The sequence below is a fragment of the Psittacula echo genome (assembly GCF_963264785.1).
Source record: "Psittacula echo genome assembly, chromosome: 7".
Classification (NCBI taxonomy): Eukaryota; Metazoa; Chordata; class Aves; order Psittaciformes; family Psittacidae; genus Psittacula; species Psittacula echo.
In genome coordinates, this window is record NC_137740.1 from 39,924,837 (window position 1) to 39,948,383 (window position 23,547).

The 23,547-nt window shown below is 41.9% G+C and overlaps 1 protein-coding gene across 1 annotated transcript in view; it reads right to left on the bottom strand.

Annotated features, from left to right (window-relative positions):
• Positions 1–23,547, bottom strand: part of MED12L (mediator complex subunit 12L) — a gene marked incomplete at its 3' end in the record, with an annotated part of 159,930 nt that overhangs the window by 5,530 nt on the left and 130,853 nt on the right. Inside the window, exons 29-40 of the mRNA XM_080622527.1 lie at positions 23,348–23,538; positions 22,858–23,019; positions 20,296–20,407; positions 19,039–19,128; positions 17,328–17,437; positions 16,698–16,833; positions 16,021–16,182; positions 14,236–14,598; positions 13,054–13,210; positions 11,676–11,893; positions 5,315–5,404; positions 1,606–1,826 (exon numbers count right to left, since the gene is read on the bottom strand). Coding sequence (XP_080478653.1) covers positions 1,606–1,826; positions 5,315–5,404; positions 11,676–11,893; positions 13,054–13,210; positions 14,236–14,598; positions 16,021–16,182; positions 16,698–16,833; positions 17,328–17,437; positions 19,039–19,128; positions 20,296–20,407; positions 22,858–23,019; positions 23,348–23,538 — 2,012 coding nt within the window. The remainder of the gene's footprint in view (positions 1–1,605; positions 1,827–5,314; positions 5,405–11,675; positions 11,894–13,053; positions 13,211–14,235; positions 14,599–16,020; positions 16,183–16,697; positions 16,834–17,327; positions 17,438–19,038; positions 19,129–20,295; positions 20,408–22,857; positions 23,020–23,347; positions 23,539–23,547) is intronic.

Consider the following 23,547-nt stretch of genomic DNA (forward strand, 5'->3'; position numbering starts at 1 on the left):
AATTTAAAATCAGTCATCACAAGGTGGTCTTTTTACTTTCTAAAATACTGAAAAAACACACCAAGCAAAAAATACTTTCTTTGGATCTTTTGGGAGTAATTAACATTGACAAAGCAGAAAGACATACATGGAGAGAACACGTTAGCTAGCTTGCAGTTTATCTTGCCTGTTTAAAACTCAGAAAAGAGAAGGCAATTCAGGTTAGCAGCTGTATTCCTAACGCAAGGCATCTGTAGGTTTTCATGCAAGGCTTTCAACCAAAGCTTTCTGCAGGTTTTCATACAAGGTTTTCAAACACGTCAAGGCCAAACTTTTTTGAAGAGGTACAAATGCCTCAAATTGAACATACTCTTAAGATATCCAGGCTTGCAAGAACTTAAAAGAAGTTAAGGATTATTGCAGAATATACAGTAACACTCACAATTCCAGAAACACTGATTTCATTAAATAACAAGGATTGAGAGAGTATAGCTCTCATGCATAGCTACATACATGATGCTCATATTCTGCTTACAACAAGCAATTGATGAGCAAATCATCCAAGCACACTTGAACTTAGCATCTAAAGGAGACTTTAGTTTTGGGATCAAATTAGAGGTGAAGCAGAAAAAGAAGAGTATTTGTACTTGGTAACACCAGGGGTACTGCAGGATGAACAGCACAGGAGAAGGGAGACAGGCCAAACCACCTTCTGATGATCAATGTCTACACACTGCTGTGCTGTTCAGTGAACCTGTGACCCACACATGGGGAGAGGGCTGCACTGCACAGCTGCTACTTCACCTACAGCTGGACAGTGCCTACTGAGGCAGACCTTGCAAATTTTGACTGTTCACACACTCACACACCACACGCTCTCTTTAATTTGAGCCTGTGGTTTTTGGGAGTCACTCTATTGAACATGTCTATTCAAAATAGAAATTTCTGGTTCAGACCTGTAGTGTCAGTCCAACAATGCTAGACTATTAGAAAAAAAAACAACAACCAAACTTGATTCAAGATTGTAATTGGAAACTCCAGTTTTCCATACTGCTTACTCTGTAACTCTCCCTTTACAGATTTCTTTCCTGCTTCATTTGTCTTCTCTTTCATTAGATTTCTTTACCAGTGAATTTTTCTTGTTTCTCATAGGCACTGCAACTCAGCTACTTCCAAACCAAAGTCAATTTAGTCTGTTCAGGCTTAAACAAAATTTATTTGTCTATTGCTAGTTAAACTACCGAGTTGGTCTTGCATTTTCCTGACTACAGACCCTGTGGTAAACCTGGAATATTTATGGTGTAATACCACACACGTTAGCATAATATGGATACCATATTTGTGTGTGTAGTGAAATAGGATCCAACAGCTAACTTTAGATGAATTTTTATGTTCTACAAACACACCGGACAACTGGGCTACAACACGTGCCAAGACCAACTTAAAATTAAATGAGGTAAAAAACAAGGGGAAATTGGAGAGAAAGGCCTATTTCTTGCTAATCAGACCCAGTGTTAACTTCATTTGGGTTAATAAACTTTATTTTAAATAAAGTTTTAGATCTCTAAACAAAGTTGCCATTAAAATCCTGCAGTGTTACCAGCTGGGAGAACTGCAGAAGCTCACCGCTGCGAGCCTCCCAAAGGCTGGACATAGGCAGATGCCTGCTGTTGGATATATCCGCTGGGCTGCTGCTGCATCTGCCGCAGCCTCTCCATCAGAGTGGGGCTGGAATGCGCTGCTGAGTATGTTCGGGGGTTGTAGCTGGGGGAGAGCACTACACCACCAGGCTGCTGCTGCTGCAAAGGCATCTGAGTGCTGTACATGGTGTATCCATGAGGCATGCTCTGCAGGGAGACAGACAGGAGAGTGACTTTGCTGGGCCCCTATTTAAATTAGCCAAACTACTAAAGAAGGAGACCACCCTGGCCCTTCTCAAAGAACCAAAGCCTCGACAACCGGAGGCAAGTCAGTGAGATGCACTGCTGCACCCACAAACTGACCTGTGGGTCCCTCACTCTGGCTGTACCCCACTTCTGTTTGTGGGTTCAGGCAGTTACAATGTGGTCACACATCACAGGATGGAACCCACACCGTGCTACCCTTTCCTGAGCGGCACTGACCTGGAGTGGGGTTCTGCTCCACAGCCCCACCTCTCTCTCCATTTCCCATCCCCAAATGACCTCTATACCAGATGTACCATATGCCTGCATATAAATGCATGTAGTATGGGGAATAAACAAAAGAAATTGGAGATGTGTGCATGTCTACAGAGATATGATATCATTGGCATCACAGAAACATGGTGGGATGGCTCCTATGACTGGAGTGTTGGAATGGAAGGTTATAGGCTCTTTAGGAAAGACAGGCAGGTGAGGAGGGGATGTAGCAATTTATGTCGATAGGCTGGAGAGTATGGACCTCTATTGGGGAGAGGTGATGAGGCAACAGAGAGTTTGGGGTTCAGGGTCAAAGGGAGAACTGCGACAGGGGGCATTACTGAGGGTGTTTAGTACAGGACTCCTGATTAGGAGGACTGTGTGAATGAAGCCCTGTAAGACAGATAGGAGCAGCTTCATGCTTGCAGGCCCTTGTCCTCATGGGGGACTTCAACCACCCCAATATCTATTGGAGGTATTGTACAGCCCGGCACAAGCAATCCAGGAGGTTCCTCGATGGTGTGGAAGACAACCTCCTCTTGCAAGTAATAGAGGAGCCAACAAGGAGAGGTGCCATGCTTGACCTCGTGCTCACCAACAGGGAGGAGCTGGTGGGGAATGTGATGCTCCAGGGCAGCCTGGTTGTAGTGATCATGAGATGGTGGGGTTCAAGATCCTCAGAGCAGTGAGAAGGGCGTGCAGCAAGTTCACTGCCCTGGACTTCAAGAGAGCAGACTCTGGCCTCTTCAGGAGCCTGCTCAGTAAGGTTCCATGGGATAAATCCCTAGAGGGCAGGAGTGCCCAAGACTGTTGGTTGATATGCAAGGATCACCAGCTCCAAGCCCAGGAGCATTGTATCCTGACAAGAAGAAAAAGGAGGCCTTCACGGATGGATAAGATGCTGCTGAGAAAGCTCAGAAGGAAAAAGGAAGCTTATAGAAGGTGGAAGCAAGGACAGGCAGCCTGGGAAGAATACAGGGACGTTGCCTGGGAAGCTAGGGACCAGATCAAGAAAGCTAAGGCTCAGTTAGAAATTAGCCTGGCCAGGGATGTCAGAGATAACAGGAAGGGCTTCTGCAGGTATGTTGCTAACAAAAGACAGACTAGGAATAATGTGGGGCCTCTCTGGAGAGAAAAAAGAGAACTGGCTACCCTGGATTTGGAGAAGGCTGAGGTTCTCAATGGCTTCTTTGCCTCAGTCTTCCCTGGCAAGTGCTCTGACCACACCGCTCAAGTCTTGGAAAGCAAATACAGGGACTAGAAGAATGAAGACCTTAGACCCACTGTAGGAGGGGATCAGGTTTAAGATCATCTTAAGAACCTGAATGTGCACAAGTCCATGGGACCTGATGAAATCCATCCATGGGTCCTGAAGGAGCTGGCAAATGAAGTTGCGAAGCCACTGTCCATCATATTTGAAAAATCATGGCAGTCAGGTGAAGTTCCCAACAACTGGAAAAAGTGAAACATAACCCTCATTTTCAAGAAGGGGAAAATGGAAGATCCAGGAAAACTACAGACCAGTTGGCCTCACCTCTGTGCCAGGCATGATCATGGAACAGATGCTCCTGGAAACCATGGGAGCACACATGAAAAACAACAAGGTGGTTGGAGACAGCCAGCATGGCTTCAGCAAGGGTAAATCCTGCCTGACCAATTTGGTGGCCTTCTATGATGGGGCTACAAAACTGACAGACAGGGGCAGAGCAGTTGACATCAACTACCTGGACTTGTGCAAAGCGTTTGACACTGTCCCACACGACATCCTTGTCTCTAAATTGGAGAGACATCAATTTGATGGGTGGACCACTCGGTGGATAAAGAACTGGCTGGATGGCTGCACGCAAAGAGCTGTGGTCAATGGCTCAATGTCCAGTTGGAGACCAGTAACAAGTGGTGTCCCTCAGGGATCTGTGTTGGGACCGGTCTTGTTCAACATCTTTGTCAGTGACATGGACAGTGGGATTGAGTGCACCCTCAGCAAGTTTGCCAATGACACCAAGCTGTGTGGTTCGGTTGATACACTGGAGGGAAGGAATGCCATCCAGAGGGACCTGGACACGCTTGAGAAGTGGGCCGATGCCAACCTCATGCAGTTCAACAGTGCGAACTGCAAAGTCCTACAGCTGGGTCGAAGCAATCCCAGGCGCAGCTACAGGTTGGGCAGAGAAGAGATTCAGAGCAGCCCTGCAGAGAAGGACTTGGGGTGTTGGTTGATGAGAAACCGAACATGAGCCGGCTTCAGTGTGCTCTCGCAGCCCAGAAAGCCAACTGTATCCTGGGCTGCATCAAAAGGAGCGTGACCAGCAGGTCAAAGGAGGTGATCCTGTCCCTCTACTCTGCTCTCGTGAGAACTCACTTGGAGTATTGTGTGCAGTTCTGGTGTCCTCAACATAAAAAGGACATGGAACTGTTGGAACAAGTCCAGAGGAGGGCCCCAAGGATGATCAGGGGACTGGAGCACCTCCCCTATGAAGATAGGCTGAGAAAGTTGGGGCTGTTCAGCCTGGAGAAGAGAAGGCTGCGTGGAGACCTCATAGCAGCCTTCCAGTATCTGAAGGGGGCCTACAAGGATGCTGGGGATGGACTGTTCATCAGGGACTGTAGTGACAGGACAAGGGGTAATGGGTTCAAACTTAAATAGGGGAAGTTTAGATTGGATATAAGGAAGAAATTCTTTACTGTAAGGGTGGTGAGGCAGGTTGCTCAAAAAAGTGGCAAACACTCCATCCCTGGCAGTGTTCAAGGCCAGGTAGGACAGAGCCTTGGGTGACATGGTCTAGGGTTAGGTGTCCCTGCCCATGGTAGGGAGGTTGGAATTAGATGATCTTAAGGTTCTTTCCACCCCAAACCATTCTATGATTCTATGACTGTGACATAATAAAGAATTACTGGTATCTCTATCTCACAAAAAACTTGCCATTTGTAAGGCTTAACGCTGAAATACGCTTGCCTTTACCAGCAACAACATTAGGAAAAACTGGCAAGTGATTACATTAAAAATATTGACAGAGATCACAAGCATCCTGGCAGGAGGCCTCCTAGCAGTAGGCCTCATCATTACTCTAGACCACATGCAAGAGGCACATCCCAGTCACAGAAGAGCATGCTGGGAGGTAAAGGAGCTCAGTTTAAAAGTGCTTTTATGCAGACATGCCACGGGAGCAATGCAGTACCTGTGTGTGCTGTAACCCTGGGTACTGTGAAAACTGAGACGGGGGTTGAACTTGCGGAGAAAAAATAGCAGCTTGGTCCATTGGCTGACCCTGAAAGACACATCATGCATCAGATACAGCCTCCACACCCCAGACAAGTCCAGCTCTCGGTGCAAACCCCACCAAGTTGTGTCCTAAAGAGTCATGGAGAAGCTTGACTATTTCCTTCACGACAGCACCACTGCTCACTACCAAACTGCTGAACTGTATTTACTCATAGGGAGATGGAAGAATTGACTTTTGCTTGATGTCTGACACTACTGTAACACTGCAGCAGTGAAGAAACAGCTGTTTACTGAATAGGCACTCTTTAAAATGGGGCTTTGGAAAGGATTACCCTGCTCTTGCAGGGGGGTTGGACTAGATGATCTTTTGAGTTCCCTTCCAACCCTCAGGATTCTGTGATTCTGTGATTAGGAAAAAGATATTCTTTTGAAGACAGGATATTAAATCATACAGGGAGCTCAGAGCAAATACTAATCTCTATTATAGCACAGCTGGTATATTTCTTAGGCTACCTGATTACTAGCCTTCCCTCAGATGAAGCAAGCAAAATGCTGATTAGCATATTTGATCATACCAGTACAATCAATGGGCAATGCAAGCATCTCCAGCTCCCAACCAGTACAGCATGAAAACACACTTGTAAGCAACATACAGGCTCATTTGTTCATTTCAGACTGCCAAAATATTTATGTGTACCTAATGGAAATCATTTGAAGGTTTCACCTTTAACAGCATTTGTGTGTTTTGAAGCACCAGAAAAGAGAAAAAAAAAATTATAGACTTAATTTCAGGACCAAGATTGTAAAAAACTAGTGAATGAGAAATTGGCAAGGATACAAGCAAGTTCGTGTATTTTCTGTGAGATTGTGATGCTGCACAGCTGCACCTCATGATTTCGAAATCCATTTTACTCAAAAAGGCTCAGTGGCAGACATGAGCTGGAAGCAGCAATGCCCCTTCCTGCTGGTACCTTCCCAGTTCACCACAGAAACAGCCAGAAAATCCAAGTCCTCTAACAAAGCCTCTACTATTTTAATCAGGATATCCTTACAGAAATCCAGACCCAAGAGATATGACCTGCTGTGACCAGGGCTGGATTAACTACCCGGTGCTTTGTTAGAGAGCAGACAAAAGAGGTCAAGATGCAAAACCAGGGGCAAAGCTGCCATAGGGTGCCACAGGGTTGTCACACACTCATTCTTCATACCTACCTTTCTTTTAAAAACAAAAAGAAGACTGACCTAGCTAGGCTCTGGGACCACTACTACAGGGGTCCCTAAGGTGCAGACAAGAGAGCAGAACACTCTGATACTACAAGCTATACTAAGGAAGCATAAGCCACATGACAGACTTGTTTTAAAAACAAGCCAAATCTCATAGAAAATTCTAAAAAACAAATTAGGGAGTACAGGACATGTGAACAGAGTAACATCCATCAGTTCTGAAAAAAGTTCAGACAAAACTAAGTTTATCTGGAAAAATATCTGCAAAATCAGATGGGAAACTCTGAAAACAGCAACCTGATGGGTGAAAAACTGAAACACTGAGCAGAATGTACATCTTGCAGATGGGATGCACATAAAACAGATGACAGCAAGCACAGGGGAAAGTACTCAAGTACATCAGATTTTTCTTTTTTTAAACAGAGGCAAAAGAAGAAAAATAAGCAAGCAAAAAAAAAAAAAAAAAAGAACAATAACTTCTTTGAGCAACTCAAAGATGAAACTTCTTCATGAGGTGCCAAACACAGCATAGATAAAGATGTAACTTGAAGTCACCCAAAAATGAAATCTGGTAAAACCATGACTGATTTCTAGAATAATGTGTGCCTTAAACTTCTCCCCAGAGAAATACAAATCACCCTGTGGGCTCTGCGGAAGCTGGTCTGCAAAGTGCTGCTCTATGCACTGTCCTTTGGTTCTCTCAGCAACAGGTAACCTGGTGTGCCCAGGAGCAAAATTTGTCTGCTTATGCCCACACAGTGGAAACAGTGCCCCTCCAAAGTCAGGGAAGTTACATCAATGGAAATCAGATCAGGCCTTAATTCTATAAGAAAATACTGAAGAAGCAGCTGCACGATCCTCATGACACACAATGGGGAGGAAGCCAAGGGCGAGTGTTACCACCCATCTCTTCCCCACTATGTAAAGCACAGGTAGAGCAGCAGAGCCAGCGGGATGTGAAGCTCAAGAGCAGCACACCCAGACTGAAGGCACCACTGCCAAGGCCAGACAAGCGCACACATACACCACCACATGTGAAATGTAAGCAGAAAACCGCTCATTGGGTAGAGGACAGATCAATTTATTCCATGGTCACAAATGGCCACTGAGCATGCTCCTGTGTTGTGGGAGCTCTGCATTCCTGAGCAGCAGCAGCAGCAGATATTGCTAAATTCAAGGGACTTCTCCCTCCAGGCATAATTTAATAATGAGTTAACTACACATGCAGGCCAATTGCTGCAAGCCAGAACTGTGCACACATGTCACACAAAAACTAAACAGAAAAAAAAAACCAAACAGAAAAGGAGAAAAAACCCAAACATGTTTTATTCAATGCCGATGCAATGTTACAGTAATAACCACTGTTCTCTTTGTTCCACTCGCATCCTAAATTGAAGCAAAACTTACTTCTTTTTCTTGTTGAGGTATGTGACTATCGTGTATCTGGAAGGAATTTTGTTTTCTACATGGTGCCGGGACTGGCAAAGGTGATAGAAGCAGGCATGGCACTGATTTTTACCAAAATCTGACCACATCTGACTTCGGAAGTAGGTAGCGGAACACTAACACTTATTTAGATATGATGATGATGGATTTGAGAGACCTCACTGTGTATTTGCTGCATATCTAGGTGTGCCTAATTAACTGCAAATATGGTGAGCTATAACCTGTTCTGAGATGCTACCAGTAATAACAGGAATAATTGCATACATACAAAATACGGACAACGGGGTAAGCAGCAAAGCCTTTTTAAAAACACTTTGCTTTGTCTTTCCAATTAGTGCTTTTAACAGCATTGTGGTTTCCCTAAAAAAGGATGAAAGTCCTGCAAACTAACTCTGAAACAGGTTTTCTAATTAGTATCTAGAAAGCTTTCCAACACAGGTATTAGGGATGAAACTTCATGGCATCATTGGTTTTCCCCAGAAATTACTGAATTCTATGAAATCTAATAATTTAACAGGTGTTAACCATTACTTGTTTTGGAGATGAGGGCAAGATGATCACACCAGCCATGCTTAGATGAACATGGCATCAGACAGATCTTGCAGCTATTTCCAATCTTTCACAGTGAGAAACACAACAGAAGAGGAAAAAAAATATCAATGATGCAGTTACTGGAAATATTTATAAGAAAAAAATATTCTGTGTGTGCAAGTGTATTATTCACAGCCTTCCACATGCAGGCACCGCATTACCTAGGTGAAAGGAATGCCGAAGCGCATAATTCATACCAAAAGCAAAGTGTGCAGCCTTTGTGTTGAAATACACGCATGTCTGTGCAAAAAAAAAATAAGAAGTTCATAGTCTCAAGGCAGTTACCATTATGTTGTCAAAGCCATCCTGAAGGGATACAGCAGTGCTACAGACATCCTAAAGAAAAGGACAGGCGAGAAAATAGCAAACAATACAAAGAATATGTACAATTAGGCTTTGTCTGTTAGTGGAGCAGTACAGCACCTTTACAGAGTTCACCTGTATGTACTCAAAATGCTGTTTAGGAATGGCATTTACGAATGCTAACAAGGTTCTTTCAGGTGGTTTTTACGCTCAATACTTATATGAAATTTATGAACAGAAACTCTAACTGTAGAAGGACTCCTCATCCACAGGCGTCTATTAATAGCTGTATACGTAATACTCAGCATTTTTTTTAACAAGTCATAGTTCTTAAAGATCTGGCACAACAGCTATTTGTTTTCAAGAGCACAGCAAGTGCAGCACAGCACTGACGAGCAGAACCCTTCTGCACTGCTTTTGCAGAACTGTCCAGACCCCTGCTAGTGACTTCAAGCTGAGTAGGTAATTTCATTCTGCAGGGGCAGAAAAATAAATACCTTCCTTATTTAAGCTCCACCTAACAACATACAGCACACAGTAGCAATGCTTACAAATCATTTTGTTCCTAAATTTTCAGCTACAACCTCCAGGCTCTTCACTGCTATAGCTTTTCCTACTCTAAATCCAGGACCACAGGAAGAACTACTGCAAGCTCTCCAGGGATGTGTTTCTGACCTAGAGCACCATGCATGCATCCCCCTGGGGCAGCCCGCAGTCCAGGGAGCATGCAGAACCCTGGGCCATTGGGACCTCGGAGGGGTTCTCTGGTGTCAGCATTGCCAGCACAGGCTTCGACAACAAAGAAAGCAAACAGGCCAGCCTGGTGAAATGTTCATTCATTTCACTACAGTGATAGTTTTCACATATCAGGCTGAATGAATCTTCCCAAACCTCCAATAAGGCAAAATATTAGAAGCAGAGAGAAAACGATGTGCCCACCTGTCTCCAGCAGACCACAACAGACAACTATGCCACTATGTGCAAGTAACTGGGAAACAAAGTTTGGGTTTGGATAGCTCTGTTTTGCCTTCATTTACACCTGTTTAACTTGTAGCTGATTTATGGCTGAAATAAAAACACAGTTGATACAGAAACACTGACTGATGAACATCCAGCACATGTCGCACCTTAGGTGAAACAGGCACCTGAACCTATACTGCTGAATTTTAGTGCAACTTTTAATTTTTTACTGTTACATTCTAACAGTTTGATCCAAATTTTATGAAAAAATTCATCATAGACACTTTATTAATCTTATTTAGGCATGGATGCATGTCTTCATGGTAAGTTTATTCTCCCTACTGACAACCTGTCTATGCCATGCTTCAGAGCAGAAGTTAACTGTTGTTCTTAACACCTCAGATACTATTCCCGTTTTAAACCAAAAGGGAAATGCAACATCCTTTTTCCTCTAAACATGATAATGTTAAACAACAGCACTTCTTAAGTGTGAAAATGATGTGTTATTTTAGATCTTCAGTTATTACTTTTCGATTCCCTAGCTATAGGTAGTGATCATCATTTGTTTACTCAAGGCTGTCACTGAAGCCTGTATTCTATCATAGTAATTGAAAGCTAGTTGGACCTAACAGTAAAATAGTGAGATATTGCCTAATGTAAAAAATACCACAGGGTTGCTATTAAATAAGAAGTGATGGCTCACCACAAAGCCCAGTACTCTAACATGTAAGGTATCTAATCCTGAGTACCTCATAGTGCCCACAGGACACTAATGAGCGATCAAATATCCACTATACACTGATATGATAAAACACGCATCTGGAGCTTGGAGGGGGAAGGGCTCTTTGAAACAGAAAAATCCTGGTTTCACAATTATGAACAGTCCCCTATAAAACTATTATAGCCCATCAGCAATTTAAGCACCACAGAGGGCTTTGCAGGGAGACTGAAAGAGGGGTGAGAAGGATAAGGGAAGAGCTGGAACAAAATAGAGACAGTGTGGGAGAAATTATGAGGAGACTTGCTGAAAATTTGTGCTATTTTGAGCAAAGTGGGCACATCACAGAGTCTGAAGACAAGATAGTATAAAAGCAATATAATATATACTTCAGTGAGGATAAGAATGGGTGCAGAAGGACTTTAAAATAAAGAAGAAAAGTTACTGGTTTTACCATCAACTACTGTACACACATTGCTGTTTATCTGGGATCCAAAACCAATTTTCTGTTCTTACACCATCTGTTCTAAAGCAGCCTATCTGCAGCAATGCTCTGAAAACTCACTCAGGCTCTGAAGGGTGTTGCACAACAGCTGCGCGTGGCTTGGCACACAGCAGCTGTACTCTGCAAAACTGTTGGAAGAAATACCAGCTATTTCTAGAGAACACAAGAGTGTCTGCGTGCACACGTGTATGGAAACAGCTCCTGATGGACTTCCTGGGTTTTTAATTGTGAGGACCATTGCTGGGCCCCTGCTGCTTATGCGTAGCTTGGTTCTACACAGCACCATGCAATTCCACTAGGAAGGCCTCTGCAACACAACAGGGAACAAGAATACCATCAAGTAGCAGAAGAAAACCTGATGTTACGAAACACAGGAAAAATAGAATGGACTAAGAGACCAAAGGGCAGATGAAGTTTCAAAGCAGATGGCCCTGGTTAAGCAATATTTGGGGAATTACTGCAATTGTCAATACCGCTGGCTCCCTGCTCTATAAGCCTATGCAGAGCAAGCAGCCCCGATGGAAGGCAGAAACACTGTGGTGTTCTTCAGAGTTAGGTGTTTGGACAAACCTGTTGGAGAGACCGTGACTGTGCTTGCTGCCTGAGGAGCCGCTGCTGCTGCTGCTCTTGCTGCAGGAGTTTCATCTGGAGCAACTGCTGCTGAGGCGTGATTGCATGGATAGAGGGGGGCTGCATCATGGTGCCAGAGCGCCGCTGCAGCATGTTCGACAGGGCTTGCTTCGTATTAGTTGGAACAAAGGAGCCTGTGGGATCCAGCCTGGAACCACCTAAAACCACCCAAAACATAAATGCGTTCTCTGCCTTCCGTGAGAGTGTTGTTGGTACAGATCACTGCTAATTCATCAGCTCCTATTTGGTTAGCTCTACAATAAAGATGATAAACTTATTTCTGTAAAGGCAGACAGTGAACTGGATTAAACCAGATTACTGGCCTGAAAAATGAAACACGCAAAATAACTTTGAAGACTGTCACTTGTAAATGAGAGAGAAAAGTGAAAAGGCTGTTGCATGTTCTATGTCACATAAAACATGTGCTTACTACTGATGAACAGAAGTTGCATGTCAGATCAAAAGCACAGTATGAGCAGTTTATTATGTCATGCCAATTTTATTATGAGATGGCAGTAATTTATGCACTCTATGCTATTTGATAAAAATCATATATCTATGTCAGACTTACAAAGGTGATTTTATGTGTTTGTTTTCAATATCATCATCTCCTTAAACTTTTTAGACACAGTCTGGTATATTCTGAAGACTTTTACACACTTAAAATACAGATCTAGTTGTACAGGGAGCTTCAGAAAAAATAGTTAACATTTATAATTGGAACCAAACTTCTAAAATTCTCCTGTATACTATTGGACAAGGACACAGTAGGATCTCTCAAAACATCATAAACTGCTGCCCCCTAGAGAAAGTAAAATACCTATATTAATCTGTATGCATATTAACTGGAAGAAACAAAACAATCCTACAAAAAAATTAAGCACATATCACAAGCACAAATGTTGAAAAAAAAGTGAGCCCCTGGACTTCTTTATTCCATACAGTAGATGCCAAATTAGTCCGCATAGCTCCTGACATGAATCAAAGAAGAAATAACCCCCAAAGGTCATTCTTTCTTTTTAATCTTCCCTCTCTTATTTGACTCCTTACTGAACTTCTATCAGTTTTCTTATACTATCACCACAGCAGGTCATTTTTGCTTATCTATCAAAAAAGCTTAATAGCTTAATAGAGACAGACCTACAACTGATAACAGAAAGCCCTAAAAAAATAAAAGGGCTAACTAAGGAATGAAATAAATGGCCTCAGCAGACACAGCCTACTTCAGGGAAAGTCACAGACAAAATGGGATTGTAAGAAGTCAACTTTTGCCACATACACCAAGCCACACGTTTGTCAATACAAAGTTTACCCATACCTGGTGGGAGGGGCTGGTTCTGCACAAAGAAGCCCGGGTGCTGTGTCTGGCCTATGATACTGTAACCCCACAAGGCAGGCTGCGGAGGATGCATCACTTGAGAGGAGACTGGGGAGTAGGTGGGAGGCACTCTGTATAAGTTGTTCTGGGGATATTCCTTAAAATATACAGCAAAAGTGAATGTTACTGACATTCATACCTTACTAACTCATAAATAATGCCAATTTTCCTACTAAATTATTAAAGGACAGAGACAGTTCCCTTTGTCATTTACAATGATGTAAAAACCAGATTAAGTCTCAGGCTGCCCACAGGTAATTAACATGCACAACTTCATGCACACACCATCCATTTTTACCTTAGTAGCAAGTATTTTCTCTAGGCTATAATTAGGTATAGCACAAGGACTGCTTACTGTATCAGCATAGAAATTACAAGAAGAATTTAACTGAAACATCAAAAAGGCCAGAAAATGATCTTAAAATTATAGCTACTGAAAATGCAACGTGTAGACAAACCAGCTGGATGCTGACAGAACACTATCACATCTACAGTGTGTACAAATATGCTGGCAGCAGTGTGAAGAGGATGTAATTGCACAGAATGCTGCTTCTGGAAACACACGTTATTATTTGGGTGGTGCCAGGGATGTTTTTCAAACCTTTGCTCTAATGATTCTTCAGCTTAGGAACCCACACCTCAAAACCCAATAAAAACTAAGAGGGAAAGCATCTCAGAAACCAGAACAAACTGCAGAGTAAACCAGCTTATGTATGTGAAAGAATCTCTTTCAAATCGGGTTACATTTGAATGGGACCAGGGTTTAAACCAACATGTTTGCTCTCAATGTAATTTGAACAGGAGGAATTTTAGAAACGGATACGAACAGTAACAGCTGTACTTTACACCAAATGAAAGCATAAACAGAACCTGAATAATATTTAGTAAGATCCAGTCTAGCCTATTTTACACAGCACATAATGTCCTAAGCATATTACACTTCTACCCTAAGCTGTATTTGATAGAAATCCGCCCTCCTCTTGACCATTTCATTCGTTCCCTTTATTAGGACTCTCTCCTCTCGGTGTGAAGCAATTTTTGAAGGCAGCTAGGACAGCACCATGCAACATCAGATGCTTCAGTGAGATATTTCAAGCTTCGTATGGGGCACCAACAACTTACATCAGCCCTTGAGCTTGACTTTGACTTTCGCTTCCTGCTCTTTGCCTTCTTCTCGTCATCCATGGCATGTTTTCCCTGATCAGAGAACTCTCCTGACTTTCTTTCTGGTTCCTGAGACACAGGTGTGGTGGGCTCTTCCTCCTCCTCCTCTGGAGGAAGGGGTAAGGGCTCGAGGTAGTAACTCCGTGGCTTGGGTTTGTTGTGCATGTGGTACAGGAGGAGATGCTGCTGCTCCTCATATTTGATCACCTTCCTGTCGACACGAACTGTACCAAACCATGCCCAGGAGAGAGGAGCAGGATTTTTGTGACCTTCAAATAAATCCCAAGGGGACACCTTTTGTTTTGTTGAAACCTGAAGACCCTGTTTCAGAATAAAAGTGAAGTTCATATTTTAAGAAAGCTGAACACTAGGAGCAGATGCTTTCTGTATCATTTGAATCAGAAAAATCCAGTAAGGATTTTTTTCCTCCAAAAAATGTACCAAACACATACATGTGGGATTTTAACCTCTATCCAAGCCTGCCACTATAGTACCATTTGCTTATAGCTATGCTAAAAATCTCAAATTCCATTATCATATTTTGAATGAGAAGTCAAATCTCTATCAAAAATTACTACTCTGAGAATATCCTGACTAAAAGTTTACATAGTCAAGGGAGGAAAGCCTAAGCACTACATCACAAAAAAATGCCTACCCAGTCTGCAGAATAAAACCCTCTACCCTAAGCTCTATTCTTCTCTTGTAAATAAATTCACTTTAAAAGTTACGCATCCCTTTGTATTCCAAATAATCCAAAACAATTAATACACTTTTCTTTTTCCCCCTCTGTCTTTTGTAAGTAGGATCAATCACCCTCCATCTTCCTCCAAGCAAGTCAAAAGGTTCCCAGGTCAAATGAGCTCTCAAATGTAGGATTGTGGTTGAAAAACAAATACTCTTTTTAAGAGCTGCTGCTTTTCAACTCCAAGTCAAATGTCATTTCCTGTTTGGAAACTTTTGTGGAGTTGGCATTATCAGTGAAGACCCTGTATCGCAGAACTGAGCAAGCGTATGTAAACACTCATCCCATTAGCAGTTGCAAATTGACCGTGTACTCTGCAGATATAACGAGGGTGGGCATGCAGCAAATGTAATGACTGAAGTTTAAACAAATGAGAAAGTAAAAGGTTATCCAAAGTCTTGAATTTGTACAACTGGCATAAAACTGTTTCCAATAAAGATGCACATCATCTATCTAAAGCTCCAAAACTCTGCAGTGAGTTGTCAGAGAGAGCGGGATGGGATGCTTCCAGTTCTGCTGCAGAGGTGGATGCTGGTGCATGGTCCCAGTCACACGAGGCTGCTCAAACCCCTTTGGCTGTTTTGTTTGACTCTCCACATGCCTCTAAACCCACTCCTGGTTTCACTCTCTCTAAGGATTTTCACATGGATCATGGAAACAAAAACTGTGCAAGAATATCTGGAACAGAAATGTATTTGATTCTAAAAACAGTCTGTCATTTGCAACTTTTTTTAAAGGTACTATTCAAACAGGCCAGGTTTTCCTCTTTTGGCACCAATCTCATGGAATGCCTACCTGTTTTTTTAAGAGACTGCATTGCTGTGGCTGAAGGTTTAGTAATGACTGAGAGTGCACCAGAAGCTGAATTAAAGCAGAAGTGCAATGCTTTCATGTTACTGCATATAGACACACGTACTGTCCAAGTTGTACCTGTTTGCTTTAATTTCCTACGCTTCAAAAAGCATGGAAAACCTGAGATGAAAGCAAACATTTACTCTTGCCTGTTTCTTATCAATGGAGTCAAATCCTGCAATTTTGTTCCCCTTGGTGTCTATCAAGGATCCCATTGGCTCACAAGTGATAATATCACATGTCTGCTTCGGCAAAGGGAGCAGCTGGCGAACCTTGTCAATGCTTTCCGACCGCTTGTCTCCCAGCTCTTTCTAGAGAATAAATACATCCATCAATCAAACAAGGAGCAGGGGAGAGAGACACATTACACTGCTTTCACTATTAGAAAGTGTCCAGTTTCTGGATGAGTCGTTTCCTTGTACTTCTGATAAATTTAAACAAGTGGCTTTGCAAGGGTTTGTTAGGGGTTTTTTTGCTGAGTTTTGGGGTTTTTTAGAATTTAAGTTATCTTTTCATCTCTTGTTTATACAGAACATAGAAAATGTGTAACACAAATTTAGTGCCTCAAACATGAATAAAAGTGACTAAGCATCTTGCAGGGTCCCCAATTTTAATTTAATATGAAGAAAACACTGAAAATCTGTCTTCCCACCCCCACATTCCTGTATTCTTATTTTCTTCTTTTTTCCCATGTTATCACTTAGGGCTGTTTCAATCTCTCCTCTTTTTCCAAGAGGCCTTCCCACACACTAGAAGGAACAGGACTAAAACATAGGCACAAGGCAATTTGAAAGAAATGCTGAAAACGACAAGACATAACACTTACTTTTAATTTTTTCACTAAATTCATGTAAGCCCTTTTGTTTTCCTCAGGCCCTCCTTGTGAAGCGTTTGACAAGTCTGAGGCAAGTGTCCCGTTGATGAGGACACCCAGCATATCGAGCACGGTTGTGAACAGTTCACTAGGAGTAAAGACAAGTATTACCCTGAGAACTACTGATTGCCAAGAGATTCAGGGACAGATACAGCAAAGGCCACAAGTGCAGCCCTTCAGAGAAGCTGGGTTTTTCAGGGCTTTCTGCACAGACACACACCTCAGCTTGCATGCATAAGCCCCAGCATATACATGCAGGTGAACTGTCAACACAGACATACAAATCTTATCATAAACCCCTGCTCAGAGCTACAAACAGCACAAACTGCTAACAGACAGTCATTGGGAATGACAGGCTCCAACTCAGGGAACCACTCAGGTGTGTGCTTGTTAAGGAAGAGTATAAATAGTGGCTCCAGTGCTTTCCAAAACAGAGGTACCTCCCCAAACAAGACCAACACAAAAATTGCACTCAGGCAGTAGTAGGGTAATAGTAAGAAAAACATAACAATAACATACATGCCATCTAATCTTAAAAGCACTAAGCACATGAATTAGCTTGTTTAAATAGTGCAGACGTACTTGTTGGTCTGCAAATCAACAGTTCCTGAAGTGATTATCTGGAGGAGCAGAAGTGCCCAGTCCGTGGTCCACTGGGTACTCCTCTGCACAGTGTCAAACATGCCACCTACCTGCAAAATAACACAGCACATAGCTAGGCTCTGCATGTATCTCATAGAGGCAAGCTTTCCTTATCAAATGGATTACTTATGAATAAAACTTCCTTCCAGTCCTACAAGTTCTTGTTTGCTGAATGCCATCTTGAAGTGCAGACTTTAAATAATGTTTCCTACCCACTCCATGCTCCCAGCAAAAAGCTTATCCCAAGGAGCTATAGAAAAGCAGAATATTATTACACTTCTCTTTCAGCTTTGTATCTTCACTTTCATGTTTGATGCAACAAATTTAAGTTAGTGAAAAAATTCTCAGAACTGAAATAGTGTCAAATTAAAACCTTCTAGTTATCACTTTCTCACACCCAAAAATTAGACAATAATGTCCAGTGCAAAGAGAAAACAGATCTGAAGAACAATATAGCATTGATTGAAAATGAAAACTGCTAAAAGATGTATTTCACCCTATGAACAATTTTTCACTATTGCTACCAGTGTAGCGTGATACTGTAAAACATGTCTTGGCTTTGAGAAGGAGCCATTTTGCTCTTTACTTTAAGTGCAGTCACAGTGATCCCAAAGCTTGTTACAGCTGGCTGAAGTCCCCTTGACCTGAACCAGGAGCAGTGCAAAGTTACCCCTCTAGCTGCACAGCTGCATCTAAGCAGCTTACAAAGAGACACAAAGAGAACAACACTGCAGTGTTAGTCCTACCTTGGTGCTCCCTTATTTGGCCTCCGCAATCCTATTGCACTGTGCTAAACAAGCTGTGGTGGCCCTGACCTCTGGTACACAGGTTTCAAGAGACATGGGACTCTAGAGAACTCAATGGAAACTTTCGAAGTTAATATGTGTATCCAAGTAGCAGCAACTGAAATTGCACATGGAAGTTAAATAGCCAAAAGTTACATTCCCTGGGAGCTCTGAAAGTCTCAACTATATTGACTGCCCAGTTCCGTAAAATCCTTGCTTGTTACATAGGGATAAAACATCAGTGGGCAACAGCCTGGAACATCCACAAAAAGATGATACATTTCCAAGGTTCCAGGGACACTGAAAGGATGAAAGCACCACAAAAATAAAGGCACAAATAAGGTATAGGGTGCCATTCCCATTCATTTTATATGATTAATGTCCAAACATTATGGTCAGGAGGCATTAGATGAAACAAGAGAGACAGAAAGAACAGAGACAACCACGAATGGAGCAGAGACATCTTTGTGTCAGGGCAGAGGGGTACTAACAGCCCTTGCTGTCCCTGGCCAGCCCCACCTGGGGCTAATCCCACCCCAGCCCAGGAGCACCAAGCCAGGAGCCTGAGCCCTTCCCCATGGCCCTGCCTAGCCATGCCAGGGCTGCATCTGACCCTGGCTGCCCTCACTGGTCCTGATCCTGAGCCTGCACAGTAGGCTGATGTCCTTGTGTGGCTTCAGCACATCCCCATCCCAGTAGAGGCGCCTGATGCCCAGGCTGGGAGCTGCAGGACTCAGCTGCAAGCTCTCAGGAAGCTCTGGCCTATGCAACACCCTGACATGGTACTTCCCACTCCTTACCACCTGCTCCAGAGTAGCTGTTACATCTTTTCATAACATCAGGATAACCACAAAAGTTTTTCTTACCAAATTAAGACGAAGTTGTAGGGCTTCATGCATCATTTGCCTAGCTTTAACATCATCCTGGTACCGTTCTTCCCTCCAGTTGCTAAGGATCTAAGAAAAAGCATTTGATTAAGGTTGTTTTCTTCCTGTAAAGGAATGTTTTTCTATTATTTGTGACCATTACCTGTAAGGAATCATAAAAGATTATTAACCTTTTTATCCTTGTGCCTGTTTAAGGATTAGAGCAGATTAAGCTCACTAGTGGAGGGGAAATGTAAAGAGTTGATACTATGCTATCAGTTGTGTTAGTTATGCTTTTATTAAAAATATTGTTTCAAACACACAGTTCAACTGTTCACCACAGGTAAGTAAATAGAGCTCTTGCACTGGATGCAGCTTCTCAATGGGATCTGGTGGTATCTCTTAATGAGAAATGACCGGAGTCTTAGGGACCAGCTGCATTTCAGGGCAGAACCCATACAATAAAAGAAAGCCCAAGTGGCAATGACAGCAGGGGGACAAAAAAACCTCAAAAAATTAACTTCTCGTACTGCCTCTCAGCTCAGATCCAGGCTGTGACATAGCTCCAGCCTGCACCTGAGCTGAAAGTCAATATGAGAAAATAATGGCCCTACAGGTATCAATTTTCATTGTCACAGTAATTCACAGAAACTGAAGACAGAGAAAAGAAAACATGCACCCACTATACTGGGCACTGTATACATTCCTTTTAAAGACTGTCTTTAAGGAGCTATTGTAGGCTACAGCATGAATCACATGAGAGCAGGAAGTTCAGAGCAGAATCAGCAGAAGTTGTGAGGAAGCATAAGTGATCCAAAGGAAAAGCTGTAGGCAATGGGCCAGTCTGGGACTAGCAATGTTGTTTTTTTAAAATACAAAGAACTCTTAATTTGTACCAGCTGGAGAAGATGAAGGATTTTCCTAAACAACGAAAATTTTGAACTTACAAAAACCTTTTATGATCAGCTAGAGACTGAGAAGACTGTTCCTTTCAGGAGAAACATCAGTTACTGTTTTTCCTGGAAACAACTGAAATCAGATTAAAGTTCATTATATTTCTCTGTAACAATTTTAGAAAAATAGATGTATTCACCCTCTAAAAGGAACAAACACCTCCTCATTCTTCCTTCCTTGGACTGCTCCTTTTGGCATAGCATTGCATTGTAATTTTCCTGGGTTTACACATCATATACCCATAAAAACAATGACACACAAAACATCTCACAAAGGGTGCTCATGGTTATGTGCTTGTTTTACCTGATTAACTTGATTCTGCAGTGACGTTAGAAGCCCTTCCCGTTGCTCATCCTGTCCCTTAAGGCAAGTAAGTACCAATGAAAGGAAAGGTTGCTGACTCAAGAGAGACATGCTTTAAGAGAGGCAAACATAGAAGTCAATTAGTAAAGTTATTTTGATAGTTCCCATCCTTGCTCCCTTCCTTGTTTTGTCTACTTTTTTTCCCTTGAAGTGGCACTGCCTGCATCTGAGTCTCTTTCTGGTTTAGTAAATTAAAGCCTTGCCAGGTGAATTAAAAGACCATGAACATAAGTGGGCACAGCACCAGCCAGGGTAAATGCACACATTATGCATGTCATTAACTGAGAACCCACCTAGCTTAGGGCATGGAATGATCAAGAGTTGCATGGACACTTGAAGGCCTGACTCAGAATCAGTCCAGGTTATTTTAAAACTACTTTAATTAACTGGGGATACAATTTTAGTGGAGATTAGGCAGCTAAAGTTTCTAACCCATGTTAGTGGTCTGACGCAAATCCCAAGTAAGTTTCTCATGCAAGCACTGATTAGTGACAGCTGCCTACCTAAACTGCACTAAAATTCTATCACAGGCTTAGTGTAAGTAAATTGAGATGCAGCTTTAGCTGATCATAGGAGCTATGCCATACCAATGCAAGGGTGTTCAATATTTAATTTTTTTTTTAGATTAATGTGTATCCATTATAACATAAAATTAAGACAAACTGAAAGAAACACACAAATATTAATTTGAAAGTACATGTGAAGCAGAGGAGAATTTTAAAATGTCAGCAAAGGGATTTAAGTAACAGCTTGTGCAATGATTTTTGCAGTTTTAGGTATATAAGCTCCTTGAAAATTCCATGCATCCATAAACACAATATAAATACAATATAAATACATATGCATACATACACACGTGTATTGATTACAAGTATTCATTTCAACAGTTATTTTCATTTGGAATTTAACTTGACTTCAACAATTTAGGTGACAATTAGTATAAAGGAATGGCAAAATCCCAAGGTCCAATGAAAGGTGAAAAATAGGAAGTCTGCATTTTCAAAAAGTCATGTTAAAGAGCAATTTTTCAGATTTTGAGAGCAACACGGTAGGAACACCTCTTCATTTTCTCATTAATTTCCATAAGAAAAATTTACAGTTTACAAGACAGTTATTATTGCAACTGCTATCCCTACTACACAAAGCAGAGCATGAAAAAAGAGTTCTTATATAGGCGCTCTGGTTTCAGCTGGAACAGAGTTAATTTTCTTCCTACTAGCTGGGGCAGTGCTGTGTTTTGGCTTTAGTCTGAGAACAATGCTGATAACACATCAATGTTTTAGTTGTTGCTAACTAGCACTTACCCTGATCAAGGACTTCTTAGTCTCTCATGCTCTGCCAGTGAGGAGGGGCACAAGAGGCCAGGAGGAGCCAGGACAAATTAACCAAACCATACCACAGCACATCGTGCCCAGTATATAAACTGGGGGGAGTTACCCAGAAGGGACCAATCATAGCTTGGGTCAAGCTGGGTATCAGTCAGCAGGTGGTGAGCAATAATACCGTGCATCACTTGTGTTTCTGAATTTTCATTTCTCTTTTTTTTTTTTTTTCTGTTGTTCCCTATTGTTATTAGCAGTATTGTGGGGTTGTTGTTTTTTTTGTTGTGTTTTTTTTTTTTTTTGTATTATTTCTATTATCACTATATTTTACTTTATTTCAACTACTAAACTGTTGTTATCTCATCCTGCATGTTTTGCATTCTTTCAAGTCTCCCCATCTTGCTCAGGGAGCTTTGGGAGGAAGAGGGCTAGTGAGCAAGCAGTACTTAGTTACCAGCATGGTATTTAGCTACCAGCTGGGTTTAAACCATGACAATATGTAAAATACGATTTCATACTTTCCCATAGTATCACTGGTTTTGTCACTCACAAAGTAATGAAGTTTGTTTTCAATCAAGAAGTGGCTTGTTTTCTTGAGCAACTGTACTTTGGAAGAGTTTCACAAGAAAGATAGTTGGTATTTGGAGCTAAGAGGCCCTGTGTGTAGTATTGAATGTAATTTCTATCATAACTCTAAGGAAGTATAAAAATTACGGGCACTGTGGAAGAATATTTGACTAAAGGAAAATCAATAACCATTAAGTCATTAAAATTCTCATGTGCTTTGAGAGTTAAGAGATGATCTTAAGCTTAATCTGCAACAGGACTTAGATGACATCTTATGACAATTATGGGATCTTAATGGCAAGGAAAGTGGCCTACTGACATGGAAAGGGAGAGACAACAAGTGCTCTAACTATTATCTTAAATGTCTAACTTTTCCCATCAGCAAGCTGTAGAATAGCCACTGGAAGATGTGCTACAAAGCTTTCACATTTTGTCCTCTGATACCAACGATATTTCTTCAAACTAAATGAAATCTGAACCCTGTTTGGTGTTAATGTTTTGCTCCACAAAAGTGAAGCAATGAGGTTTGGTGAAGCCAAAATCCAGCCCTCAGTATACCCCTCCTTCAGAACTACCTTTCAACTCTGCATATAAGTATTTCCCAAGGTCGTACCTTTTTTGTTTCTGTCTGTCTCTCTCCTTCTTAGAAGATGACCCCAAATGCTGACCTTTCTCCAGCTCCTCTCCCGCAGCTTTCAAGACCCTACCTTGAACTGAGGTAGGAAGTTTTGCAATCAAGGGAGCGACCAGCCACACTCCTCGCCGTTCAGAGGAACTAGAAGTAGAATAAACTTACTTCAGCCAAAATATCCATATACTTTTGCAAAAAATATTAGCTGTTACAAGACTGAACTGCTTTAATGAAACAGTTGGCACAACGCATCTGGAGTAACTAGTGTGGACTGAGCAGTCACAATTTCTGGTTTACAGAAAGTTCAAGAATATCAACTATATTTAATGTTAAACAAAAGCGAACAGAAGTAACCTTCAGGTAACTCATTTCGGTAGACTCCTTTTTCAAGTGCAAAAAAGTCTAGGCAATCCATACATAATTAAGCATCATGTTGGCTAAAATAATTAAAAAGGTGCTACAAAAAAAATACCTTAGGAATGTCTTTTTACCATTCTGTCTTGTATTACTTGTGTCAGCATTTCCAACAGAGTTTGGATTGAAGAGGCCTATACCAGAGTTAGAAGAGTTATTGTTTAGATCAGCGGATTGCTGAAACACCTCTATTGTCGCCTTTGCAATATTATCCAACAAGCTGTTCATTTCAGCCACAGACCCAGAACCCTACAGTAA